This window comes from Peromyscus californicus, unplaced genomic scaffold (assembly GCF_007827085.1).
Source record: "Peromyscus californicus insignis strain IS unplaced genomic scaffold, ASM782708v3 Scaffold_4__1_contigs__length_199733344, whole genome shotgun sequence".
NCBI classification, from domain to species: Eukaryota; Metazoa; Chordata; class Mammalia; order Rodentia; family Cricetidae; genus Peromyscus; species Peromyscus californicus.
The window spans coordinates 131,979,785-131,993,662 of NW_026294562.1; the positions used below are offsets into that span (position 1 = coordinate 131,979,785).

Here is a 13,878-nt window from a genome sequence, read left to right on the forward strand (position 1 = left end):
CATCATAATGTGGGCCACAGAGGTTCTCCCTAGTTCACAGGGCCACCACACCATACTCTCCCCCTCCTACTCCCTATCCCCAATTTAAAAAATGCTTGAATTTGGCCTCTGAGGAGTGTGAGTTGAGCCAATGTGTGTTACGGCCACAAATTTTTAGCAGTTGATAATTTATTGTGTCAAAAATGATGCCTGATATTGATACTTCAACGTACCAGATGAAATATACCCGTTCATGATGAAAAGGAATCTACCTTGATGGTAGAATTGAGCCTTCTTCCTAACCCTCGAAATGTTGACCTCCTGAAATAAAGCAATCACTGCACTCAGGGGAATGGATGTGAGGGACTGGAAGTTTCTAAAGTTACATCTTTTTGCTGCTGTTTCACTCTGAGGCCTAAAGAGCTATGAAGTAATGGGGGCAAAGGCACTTGTGTTGAAGGGGCTCAAAATTCTGAAAAATGACTTGTTGCCTTACAGAAAGCTCCTATAATTCATGAGCGTTCAGCAGCTAACACAGTGTACAATACTTCATAATCTCACGCATTCCAGAGCCCCAGCCCTCTGAAGGTTAGACCTAAGGGATACACTTCAGAAAAGTTACATAAACAACTGTGAACCAGAGGCAGGGAAAATGTACACTTTGAACATGTTGAAACTCTCCATATTAAGTCAGTTTAGCACTTTGATTAAAGAGTTTAATCAATCACCATCCGAAGCTGTTTATTAATCACTTTATCAAGCGGTTGATGCATTGCCGGTTTTAATAGAATCCATTTATTTTGATTTCTACCTACTTCATCTTTCCAAAGGGCTTTTCGAATCAACAGTGATAAAAAGGAGAGGGAGAGGGAGAAGGAGAGAAAAAGAGAGTGGGCAAGAATGGTCGCATCTAAAACCCGGGAAGAGATCTCTAACTGTAGTAAACGTACACTTTATTATCAACGCCCTGAGACTCGGCCAATTTATTACTGGGGAAAAAAACGCTCTGCAGAGTGGATGTTTGGGTGAGCCACACGGTTTAGCACAGATAAACACAGGCCATTCGTTTGCTTTCACACCTGACACCCTCATGATATATGATCCTAATAAGATTAATCTCCACCCACCATTCCAGCCCCTCTTTGTTCCAACCTATTTCTGATCTTCCACTTTTCTTCCTGGACATTTTCCTCACCTTGGGTTACAATTTGTGGTTAGAGTTAAAGCCCTCGTTTCCTCCCTACAAGGAAAACAAGATTTGTGGGAACAAAACATTGGTTATGTGGCTTAAATTTTACTTCTCGGCTTTTCTGTTCCTATGCCTTTAGCATAAAGGGAAGTGAGTCTTGGATGACATCCATGCAGCCAAACACCTAGAGCATGCCAGTATGCTGCTGGATCATAAACACTGTGTGTCTCTCCTTGTCCTGAACATCCTTCCTGGCCTCCGCTCAACAGGCACCAACCAGGGACAGGAAGGCAACAGTAGTTATCTGCATTTCTTTTCCTTCTGTTCTTATTGGTGTAGTTCATTGACATGACAAACACCACACAGATAAGCATTCTGGTTGGTATTTTATCTTTCTCTGGTTTAACTGGTCTATAGAAACCTTCCAGTTTCACCAGGACAACTTGTTATACGGGAGATTGCTTTTCGCATAAATATCATAAGCAGTAAGAACAGTGGTGCGTCTATTTTTTGCCACTGTCAGTGTTGGTTATCTCTCCTGTATTTATCCACATCGTAGCCTTAACTATAATAAGCACTGGATTTCAAGTCATTTCTACTAGCATTGTAGCCCCTGAGCGTATGTGTTTAGGGAACACTTGAAATACAGCTGATTCTGATTGTGATGGGATGTTATAGATGATGAAGGACGTTGATTTCCTTGAAAACCCTCCAAACAAAACTGTCAGAGAAAAGCCTTCCTGAGGAGGCTGCATAGGTTGCCATCTTTATGTCACCTCTCATTGCCATCAAAATTTAAGAATTTTACAAGGATTTCATTCTCCTGACACTTAGTGAGCAGACATCACACTGGGTGTCAGTGGTACATAGACAAACAAAACAGCTCTGCTCTTATGATGCCACAAAGTGTTGTACTTAAAATATTACAGTAATGTATAAAGCATCATGATGCTAGAAGACAGGGGACCACACTATTTTTGGAAGTGGAGCCTAAGGAGGTGGTGAGATCTGTGGGATTTTGTAGTGGAAGGTATACCTAACAAAGGCCTGTAAGACCCATCCTATGAATCCCTTGCCTATTACTGTCCAGACTAGGTCAGATAGTTGAGAGATGGCATGGGACAAATTGAAGAAGGGAGGGATATTACATGTGGAAAGCAGAGAGATGGGCAACAATATCCAGGTAGGAAAGCAGTGTGGAGTAGGAAGGCCATAACAGAAAGCAAAGCAGAAAAACCAAGAAAAGTTTCCTTATAAGGACTTATGACTTCCTTATGAAGGGCTTAGCCTTTTTTCCTGCAGCCTAAAAGAAATTATTGGTGGGTCATAAGTAGAGAGTTACTTGATGTCAATTTAAAATATGGTGGGAATATATAGAGTAAGAATTTGAAGTGATTGGATTTGATTGGAAGTGCTCTAATAAATCTCTGGAAACATTCAGGGGAGGCATGATGAGGATACATATAAACTTCCTAAGAAGAAGTGAGATTGGGAGAAAGCAGGCATTAATAAAAGGGATCCACAAGAGTATGCTTGTATTGGGCACTACTGAAATAATTAGTAGGTCCTGGCAGGCTAAAGGAGGGTGGCTTCAGCTTCTTGAAATGCCTGAGGAGAGCCAGGTGCTTGGTAAGGTCAATTGATAGTAAGCTATTTCAGTGTGCAGACTGAGGGAGAGCCTTTATCTGAAAATGGGGATATGCTAGGCTGTCTGGTGTTAGAGGCTCAAAAGGTGAAAGATGGACAAGCTCTGTTCAAGGCGAAGAGGGTCCCAGAGTCGCATCCTCTTAGTAAGGCTGACTAATAATAGTATGCAGAGCAGCTGAGAGGCCTGCTCACATGCTAATCAAGGTGGGTTTGCTGAATTTGGCAAGATCAATAGGCATCAGAAGGCAAGTCATGGGTGGGTCACTAAAAAAAAGGTAAGCAGAGAACTTCAAAGAAATTCACTGACAAAGAAAGAAGGGAGTCCAACAGCAGCTGGGGAGGTGAAGAGGGTCAAGGGAAAAATTTTGTAATGTCTATTTCTTTTGTATTAAGCCAAAGGCTGAATTAAAAACTACACGTCAATGAGTGGGAACCAGGCAGTAATTTCTAATGGATTTAACTCGCAGAGGGAAGAAAAAAAAAGGTTGAGGTCACAGGGCCAGACTGGATATATAGTTTTGAAGATTCTGGTGTTCTGTTGATGATTATGAGGTAGAAGAAAGGGAGATGAAGATCGATGTGACCATTGACCACGGAAATAAGATTGTCTAGGCAATGTGAGTTCAGGAAAGGTTAAGAATGGTCAGTGTGGGAGAAGGAGTAGTAGATAATCAAAACAAGCTCAACAATTGGCCAGCAGTTCTGAGACAAGCCAAGGGCTCAGGCATGAAGCTGTTGGAGCAGGGAGGAAGAATTAGGAAGTATGGTTTCAATCGGCGTTTAGTCTGGAGCTTGAACTAAACCTAGAGATCTCAGTGAATAATAGAGCTGCTAAAAGGAAGATTTAGGTGGACCTCATGGGATCCTAGCTAGAAAGGAACAAAAGCCAAACTGTAAGGAGGACAGAAGGAGGGGTAGGATGCTTCAGTGCATTCAGAGAGCAAATATTGTTGACAAAACATTTTTTCCATTATTTCCATGATTGCTTACTCTCAAGTTTTTGAGGAAGAAATCAAATTAAGAGGTATGTTTAAAAGAATTACATTAGCCGGGACCTTAGTTCTCTTTCCCATCTTGCAAGATGGCGGGTGAAAAGGGCGAAAAGCCTGACACAAAAGAGAAGAAACCTGCGGCCAAGAAGGCTGGCGGTGATGCCCCTGCCGCTGGTGCCGCCAAAAAGGGTAACCCCAAGGTTAAAAAGACCAAGAAGGGGAAGCCCCACTGCAGCCGGAACCCTGTCCTGGTTAGAGGAATCGGCAGGTACTCCCGATCTGCTATGTATTCCAGAAAGGCCTTGTACAAAAGAAAGTACTCAGCTGCCAAAACCAAGGTTGAAAAGAAGAAGAAAAAGGAGAAGGTCCTTGCTACTGTCACAAAGCCGGTTGGTGGTGACAAGAACGGTGGTACCCGGGTGGTGAAGCTTCGAAAAATGCCCAGGTATTATCCTACCGAAGATGTGCCTCGGAAGCTGCTGAGCCATGGCAAAAAGCCCTTCAGTCAGCACGTGAGAAGGCTTCGGGCCAGCATCACTCCTGGGACCGTCCTGATCATCCTCACCGGGCGCCACAGGGGCAAGAGAGTGGTTTTCCTGAAGCAGCTGGGCAGCGGCTTGCTACTTGTGACTGGACCTCTTGCCCTCAACAGAGTTCCTCTGCGAAGAACACACCAGAAATTTGTCATCGCCACATCCACAAAAGTTGACATCAGCAAAGTTAAAATCCCCAAACACCTGACTGACGCTTACTTCAAGAAGAAGCAGCTGCGCAAGCCCAGACACCAGGAGGGGGAGATCTTCGACACTGAGAAGGAGAAATACGAGATTACAGAGCAGCGAAAGGCTGACCAGAAAGCTGTGGACTCGCAGATTTTGCCAAAGATCAAAGCTGTTCCTCAGCTCCAGGGCTACCTTCGATCTCAGTTTTCTCTGACGAACGGGATGTATCCCCACAAACTGGTGTTCTAAATTGCTAACAACCTAATTAAACAACTTCATGTTTAAAAAAAAAAAAAAAAAAAAAAAAAAGAATTACATTAAATTGTGGCAACTTCAAGCCCTGAAATAATGGTACTTACCTTTTGGTACACCCAGTAAAACCAATAGGTCTTAAGTAGATATGAGCATAGAAAAATGTAGGCTTGCATCTTTGGCACTGTGGTCTCTGAGTTCATACAGGCCATGCTTTCACAGTTACAAATGAGGAGAAATATGCATAGAAATATGATAATGCTATGATAATTAATTTTATCCTTTAAATGTCATAGGCATCAATTATTTTCTACTAATATCTTTGGTTTGACCTTTGCTATTTCTAGGACATGTGGAAGGCACTGACCTCCAACAGCCTTTCTAGGACCCTCAGAAGGGGGAGGATATATGTTCACAGTGGCCTTTCTTGTGCAGAAATGGCCATGATATGTCTTACCACTACAGAATGCTGACTGAATTAGAGGGCTATTTGTGGGTCTGAGTAAGTCTTGAATAGCAGCAGATGCCTCTAACTTTATACATAGAAGGTGCCTAATAAATGTTTGCCAGACAAATGAATGGGATACAAAATGAAATAATTAATTGGATGATTTATGATAGCCCTCTAGTTCAGGTATCTTTGATGAGGTACCATGCAATAATTAAGTGGTTTCAGGATGGATCACAAAGATAATGCAGGTTCTCTTTAATTTAGCTATTCTAAGGTTTGGACCACTGAGAAGTGCTTTCAGGAATGGGATGTTAATAGTAGAAGACATAGACTATTTCTATCCAACTCTCCCTTCCTACACAAATTCATCTCCTTGGCAATACTTTTTGCACTATGAAGCTCAGATTGGGCCTGACTCTGAGAAATGTGCCTAGCATCTTATGTGGATTCACACAATGCTCAAATTTTGAGATGTCCAAGAGATGCTTCCATTAGGTCCCATGGAACAGTGATTTGAGTTAGAAAGGAAGGCTGATTGATGTCCTCCATAACCTCATCATAAAACACCAAATAGCTAATGGCTATGAAGGCAGTCACTAGTTCATGGGATCTTGGAAGTTCCCTTGAGCAGATACTTTATTGCTAGAGCTTCTACTCAGGACAAAGGAGATGCTTACTTATGCCTGACTTTGATGTCTGGAAGACGCTCCCTTTCCCTTACTTCACTGTCAACTGCTCCACCATATGAGAACATTTTCTGGACCTATATTCCTTCTGGGACCAATCAGAGAGTAGAGGAATTTGGACTCCTTGAAGGGAGCACATGTTTTGTCTCCTCTTAACCCAGGACTGCATTATGACGCTGTCCAAAGACTCCAGTCTTTTCAGGCCCCACCTGTGGCTCCATTTGCAGGAAACATCTTCTGGAAACTTAGCAGGATGTTGATGTTTTTGTTCTACTCATCAGTAACTATACCAAAGCTCTTTGTAGATTGCATCTCATTGTCAGGTTTATTTCTTCATCTTACCTCTTAGATAGCTCTCTAAGTTCAACTGAGGATGGTCTTGAATCAGAAGACCACATGTTCTCTGACTTATGACCTTCCAGGCTGAAACCCAGTTCAAATGTTAGCCTATCTTATCTGTCCTTGTAAGCTGTTATTAATATTTGGGCTCCATTTTGTCCCATTTTTGTTTATAATATTGTCAGCACTTCCTCAGTGCATCTGTTTCACTAATTATCCCACCAAAGGCAGCAGTAACAACCCACAAAGCAACGCATTTTGCGTTCCAACTCCTCCCCACTTCATGTCCCAATCTTGGTAATTTATCTTCCAATTTATAGCAGCAAGCAATTTTACAAATACTTTGCCACTACCTAACATGGATTTCCAGTTGGCTGCATCCCTGTTTTCACCAATTTGCTCTCAAATTGATACAATAAAATTAAATACTTTAATTGACAATGCTCTAGTTCAAATTGACATACACTATACCAAGAAACCGTCCCCTAAATATGAGACTCAAAAGACTAATACATTAAATGCTGATTTTTTTGCTCATTTACCAACAATTTGGATTGGTACTGAATGGGGAATTTTCTCAAGATGGTTTTACTTACTTACTTTTGAGACTATGTCTTACTTTGTAGCTCAGGTTATCTAGGCACTCACTATGAAGCCGAGTCTATCCTTGAACCTCCAACAATTTTCATCCCAAGCAGGGAAGCTGGGATTATAGGGATGAGCTACCTACCTCAGCTTCCAACTCGTGGCTTCCAAGGATACTGTGGAAGAGGATGATGTAGTATGGAGCATCTCAGGTGGGCTGATCTCCTGTCTGGAAGTGGAAAACACCATCTTTGTTAAATTTCATTGGCCATAACTGTCATGCAGTCTCAACTTACAAAGGAATCTGAGAAATTTATTTTAAAGTACAGGCTCAGGATGAGGATAACAGCTTCCTTGAAAGTTCCTTCCAGCTATAGGACTAGTTAAAAGTCATGTGACTCCCTCCTTCAAATAAATGAGTTCAGCTTCTGTTTGGCAGGCCAGAGATTCACCAAACTTTTCCTGGTGGCATTGCTAGGCTAAGAGAGACATTTTTTTTAAAAGGTACTATTTCCTTCATTTTGTTTTTGAATCCTTTTCTTTTCCCTTTCAATTTCAGATGCTGGTCTCATAGAATGAAAAAATTTCATTTTTATAGACATTAAATACACTGTGATTAATTCATTCATTATTTACTCATTTAACAAATGTTTGCCAAGGCCTTGGAATATGCCAGGCTTTGTGCAAAACTCATGTGCAATATCCTTCTGTTAATCATTAGATTTGAATTACCCGATATGCAGGTACATATTGAGAACTAAGATAAACTGAGGACCAGTAACCAAAGACGAATGTCAATTTGCACCTTAAAAGAATGCTGATTAGACAGGAAACATCCAAGTAGGCCAAGCTTTATTTTGGTCCATGTGTGCTATGACAAACCATATTTTAGAGACACAGCCTAGGAAGAATGTGGGGACATTCATGATTGTGAGGTCTGCAGCAATCAAACAGAGGCATAATAGGCTAGTAAGTCTTAGCCAAAGAAAGGAATTTCAGAGAGAAAGCACAGGCAGGCAAAGCAAGATGATGGAACAGAGCAAGAGGTAGGTAGAGAAACTAGATCCTTAGAGGATTAGCAAAATAAGAAACTGTAAAGGAACATGGGAGCTTTAGGTGGATTCAACAGTGTCTTGTTAAAGAAATCATATTTAAGCCTAAAATAAATAGAGCTTTGAGTTAACTAGGTGTCATGTAGCCCAGGCTTGCCTAGAGCTCTGGCTCTTTCTATCTTAGTCTTCTAAGTCTTGGAGCTACAAGTATGCCAAGTGATGCTTAGCTCTCAAATCTGTTTCCATCTGAAAATAATTAGGTTAGCATTTCAGGGAAATGTGGAAACTGTATTATTAAAGCAGGAATCTAGTTCCCTTTGCTGGCACTATAATTGATATTTTGTATAGAATAATCCAGATATTCTTCACCATAGCTTATGGAAGATGACACTTTTCTCATATTTATTTTTTAGCTGTCCGTCTGAAGCTCCAGGAGTTTTCATATTATACTAAATTTAACCACTCATAAGCATGGAAGCAATCATGGAAATAAGAGCACCAGCAAATCATGTGGAAGCTCCTTCCCTCCCTCCCTTGAGAAAACTGATATTCGATAAGTTACTTTTCCCATCCCACCAAGTTCAACCCTCATTGTCATATAGAAAAGCTTCCAACCCAGTCCTGCACCAACACCTTGCTCAGTCAGTACACACACACACACACACACACACACACACACACACACACACACACCCTCAAAAATCCAAACCACAGTGATGGAAGAATAAAAGACAGGTTAGAAATTGCGAATTCTGAATCTGTGACAACCCCCGATGAATCACTGCCAGCTAACTTCTCTGGTCTCCGTTCTCTCTCTTTTTGAGTCAAAGGTATGGAAGGAGATGCGCTGCAGAATGCCTCTCAGGCCTGAGGCTAAACCTTTGGAAGCGCTGGCCTTCAAGGGGAAAGGCTAGTGCATGTTATGGGAGTGCACCTATGGCCAGGGAGAGAGCAGATGCCCAGCCTCACAACGCCAATGGTCATCTCACGTTGAGAACCTCTGCAGCCTCAGAACCAGGAACATCAGAACCCACTCTTCTGTGTTACCCTCTCCACTCTAAGTGGTGAATGGTGACTGCCTGGGAGTTGTCATTCCACCTAGGCCTTGTGGCTGCACAGCTGGGTCACCCTCGTCCAGCAGTAAATCCTCTTCCAACTGGCTCCCCACCGGTCTGACACAGTTACGGGGGGCCTCTGCGCAGCAGTTCTAGAAATATTAATTATGGCTGAACAAGGCTGTTGAGCGGCTCGATTACAGGCTCCCTGGGCGAGGGATCCGTGGCCCAGCTGCGAAAGCCATTTCCAGGCGACTATCAATTGTAAGGAAATGGCTATCCAGCTGAATTGTGGTGGATCCAAAAATGCTAATTAAGCAGGGGACATTGCTGTAAAGCGGCAGCTTGTGGCCTCCCTAGGAACAAGCCGCAGACGGAAGAGCTGGAAGCGCTTTTGTCACAGCGGTTTTTGTTTTCATTTTATATCCCACATTCAGGGTAAAGAGAGCACTTTTGATTCCTGCCTGCCTTCTTCATCCCTTTACTGTCCCTGAACCTTTCCCTTTCCCTCCTCCTCTCTCCTTCCCTCTGTCCATTCTTTTTTTTTTTTTTTTTTTTTTTTCTTTCTCCTGATTTCAAGCCATCTGTGGAAGATGGTATCCTGGCAGTTTCAGGGATGCTCATGAAGGTCAAGTGCAATTCCCAGGAAGACTCCTAGCTATGATGGGTCTTCAGTGGACATTCAGCAGGGGTGGCTTCTGCAGGTCCGAGATCATATTCATTTTCTAAGATTGCTCACTTTCTCAGTTAGTGCCATCCTCATTGTGCTGGCTTAACTAGGGAACAGCTGACAAGGACCTTCCTTTAGTTGATTTCTGAGATCTCTGAGGAACAGAGAAACCAGTTCCATGTAAGGATCTCAGGTGTGCAGTGCACATGTGGTCCACTCTTGTGATTTTCTTGTCACCTATATTATGGTGGTAGTGTATGTGGAACTCTACGGGGAAGTCATATAAGAGACCATAACCATAGCCATTTTCCCTACCCCAGTGATGGTCATGCCTGCCATAGTGGTTAATTCTTAGGCTCTAGAAGCCACTTGCCTGAGTTCCTGTTATTAACAACCAATTTCCAAGGGAAACGTGCTTAACTTCCCTAAGTCTTGTTTACTGTAAAACAGGGATAATGAAAACATCTGCTTCCTATAACTTAAATACATCATCTCCATAATGTATACCATGCATAGAGAGTGCCTGGAGGTCAACACTTGGCTGCAAACACCCACTTTCAGCCAGTTCCTACTATCTCTGATTCTCTTTGGTCTGGTTCTTGACTGATAATACATGAACATGGCATATGGATTGGCTCCCTTAGGAGAGGTGGAACCTAGGACTATAAGGAAAAACCGGACAGTGCACAGTATACATATGGGTTGAGGCAATGGTTGACAATTGATGTCCGTGTTCTTGCTTTCTACCTGTTTGACTTCATTACCTTTAGAGAAGCTTCCTTGATCCTTTATTTCAGTTAGTCATGCCAGGTATTTTTAAAATGGACAAGTAGATGAAGGGAATGACAGAGAAGAGGTGACCAGCATTGGCTTTATTGTTAGACTCCCATATGACTGTTGATTGTGGGAGTCATTGTACTGTTTTATTTGCTGCAATTCACACATAACCTTAGCATCATATTTAAATTGACATGATAATTGCATATAAATCACTTTTTCCCACCCCAATTTCAATCCTTTGACTAAGAATGCTAGAACAACCAAGGGTCTAGAGTTTAGACTCTAAACCAAAGACACCAAGCTCAACAGAGGCCTCCAAGTTCCTTTCTCACAACTATGGCCAGCTACATCTTCTACTATCCCTTATTCTCTTCCTTCCCTTCTTGAGCTTTGCAGTGAACCTTGGTTGTCCTTCTTTTCTGGTGATTAGGGAATATTTGGCTGAAACACAGATGTCCCTGTGGAGTTTTCAATGACTAAGCCTGGTGTGTTGGAGTGGCATAGGGATAGTGGCTTATGAAGTTCTATTACCCAAATTCCTGTGCAAGCATCTTATTTTCCTGTCTCCATAGAATCGGTGACCATCATCCATCCACCTTTAACATTTCCAGGTAGCTGGTGAATCAAAAATATTTCATATTTTTTATTGCTAAGTGAGGTTGAACATTTTATACTGTACATGTATATGTAGGCTCTTTTCCTGTGTATTTTCTGCTAATTGTAGCTGGAAGTTTTCCTGTGTGCTGCCCAGTCCACAGCCACTCAGACCCAAGTAAACACAGAGGTATATATTATTTATAACTGCTTGGCCATTAGCTCAGGCTAACTACTAACTAGCTCTTACACTTAAACTCAGCCCATTTCTGTTCCTTTATATATCACCACATGTTCTATGGCTTTACCTGTGTGCCATTACATGCTGCTCCCTGGACAATGGACTGGCATTTCCTGACTCAGCCTTCCTCTTTCCAGAATTTTTGTTGTCTGCTTATCCCACCTATACTTCCTTCCCTGGCTACCAATCAGCATTTTATTAAACCAGTGTACAAAAGCATTATCCCACAGCATTTCCCTTTTTCTGTTTAATTAAAAAGGAAAGCTTTAACTTTAACACAGTAAACCTATTAATGGAGTTTGCCTTCTTTGTGGCAAAAGTTAGACACTGGGCAAAAAAAGTACCCTTGCTTAGACTGCTTGACAAAATATTGTATTGACTGGACATTCAGGACCCATAGGAAGGTGACCACTGAATTTTGCAAGACAAAATGGTCCTTCAGGTTTCTGCTTCACAGAAGAAACTGCCAGACACAGGAAGAAGCAACTGACAGATACTAGGCCTATGGGCCGAAGATGGATGCCCCAACTTTATAGAGGAACTTTGGATGACTGTCCAGGTAGACAGCTCTCCCTGTCATTCTAGATTTTTGGACATTGCTTACAATGTTCATCCTGTTTACTTAGGTAATATTATATCCTTCTGAGATCTTTGATGTAGTTGAAGGCTAGCTAGTTATAATTTTCCTTGGTTATGATAAAAGATAAATTAGATATGAAACTTTAGACTCATAAATATAGAATAGATAAAGTATCTTCTTTAATTTTACCAAATACAAATAGACTAGATATTATAACTATAATTCTTGCTTGATAATTGTTTTGTTATATGTAATTTTAGTGTGTTAAAGTTAAAACCTTCCTTTTCAATTAAACAGAAAAGGGGAAATGCTGTGAGATGTTCTGTATGGCAAATGTGTTGCTAATTAGTCAATAAATAAAACACTGATTGGCCATTGGCTAGGCAGGAAGTGTAGGCGGGACAAGGAGGAGAATAAAGCTGGGAAGTAGAAGGCTGAGTCAGAGAGACACTGCCAGCTGCCACGATGAGAAACAGCATGTGAAGATGCCAGTAAGATGCAAGGTATAGATTAATGGAAATGGATTCATTTAAGCTGTAGGAACAGTTAGCAAGAAGCCTGCCACGGCCATACAGTTTGTAACCAATATAAGTCTCTGTGTTTACTTGGTTGGGTCTGACGGCTGTGGGACTGGCAGGTGATAGAGATTTGTCCTGACTGTGGGCCAGGCAGGAAAACTCTAGCTACAGGGAAATGCTGTGGGATAATGCTTTTGTACACTGGTTTAATAAAATACTGATTGGCCAGGAGCCAGGCAGGAAGTATAAGTGGGATAAGCAGACATGGAGAATTCTGGGAAGAGAAAAGCTGAGTCAGGAGACACCAGCCCACTGTCCAGGGAGCAGCATGTAATGGCACACAGGTAAAGCCAGGGAACACTTGGAAACATATATATTAACAGAAATGGGCTGAGTTTAAGTGTAAGAGCTAATCAGTAGTGAGTTTGAGCTAATGGCCAAGCAGTTTTAATTAATATAAGCCTCTATGTGTTTATTTGGGTCTGAGTAGCTGTGGGCCTGGGCAGGACCAGTGAAAACTCCAGCTACAGCTAATATCCCATAGAATTTTTCCTATGGAATTACCCAACAGGGTTCATTCAAACATGAGGAGATATTATGACATTCAGTTAGGAATTTGAAGAGGGACGATCATTGGAAAACACAAAGGATAAAAGGAAGAAACTGAAGAAAAACTGGTAAGAAACCTTTAAGTAATTCAGAAAGACAACTTGTATTAGAGTGAGGAGTAAGGGTGAATAAAAGCATCTAAGGAGTCATGGATACAAATGTAGGATTAGCTTAACTTAAGCAGAAGTGATTTCTCCATGTCCTTGCTGGTCATGGTCAGTTTAAGGGATGCTTTGGTGGTGACTCAGAAGCTCAGTGATACCAAGGCTAGAATAATTGTCATTATTTGGCCATCTTCCCATGGTTAGCTGATAACTGAACACAACATTGTTGTAGTAATTCTGAATATTCCACTTTTATTTCAGCCCAGAGCGAGAGGGAGTCTCTGGGCAGAGTGGATGCACTTTCTTATGAATGGAAAATGGTGACTTAGGACTGCTTCTCACTGGAAAGCTATTTCAGAGTCTGAATGTTGACTCAGTCTGGGCTACCTGGGAAATTGAAATGGAGATCTTGAAAACCAATGAATTTACAGCATTAGAGACTTGGTGTATTTGCATCAATATGGAAATCAGAGAGGAAAACATAATAGGTTGAAAGGTGCCATTACCCATTCTTTGTTTAATTCCAGGTCTTCCACACGTGAGACCATTGCCAATGTAGATCTGAAGTTTGGAGAGAGGTTGAGGGAGAAAGGACAGGTAGTTTGGGGAGCAGTCAGGACAGATAGTAAGTAGTAGGTGGATGTAGGTTTACAGGTTAATAGAAGGGCATAAGGTCAACGATAAGATATGAAGAAATACTTGGAAATCGTTTTTGTACCATTTATGCTTGTTGAATTAAATCCTCAGAACTTGGGAACAAGTCTGAAACTGTTCAACTACATTTTTCAGCACTTTCTGATTTGTACAGCTTATTAATTCACAAATAATAGACT

General features: G+C 41.6%; 1 protein-coding gene across 1 annotated transcript; it reads left to right on the forward strand.

Moving 5' to 3' along the window:
• Window positions 1-3,869: 3,869 nt before the first annotated feature.
• LOC128125292 (60S ribosomal protein L6) lies at window positions 3,870-4,803 on the forward strand. The gene has a single exon (XM_052762554.1). It carries the CDS (start codon window positions 3,897-3,899, stop codon window positions 4,776-4,778), a length of 882 nt encoding a protein of 293 aa, XP_052618514.1. The 5' UTR covers window positions 3,870-3,896; the 3' UTR covers window positions 4,779-4,803.
• Window positions 4,804-13,878: the final 9,075 nt, after the last annotated feature.

Bases quoted from the DNA above. Each gene is read 5' to 3' on its own strand.
- LOC128125292 (XM_052762554.1), top strand. From the start codon at position 3,897: ATGGCGGGTGAAAAGGGCGAAAAGCCTGACACAAAAGAGAAGAAACCT.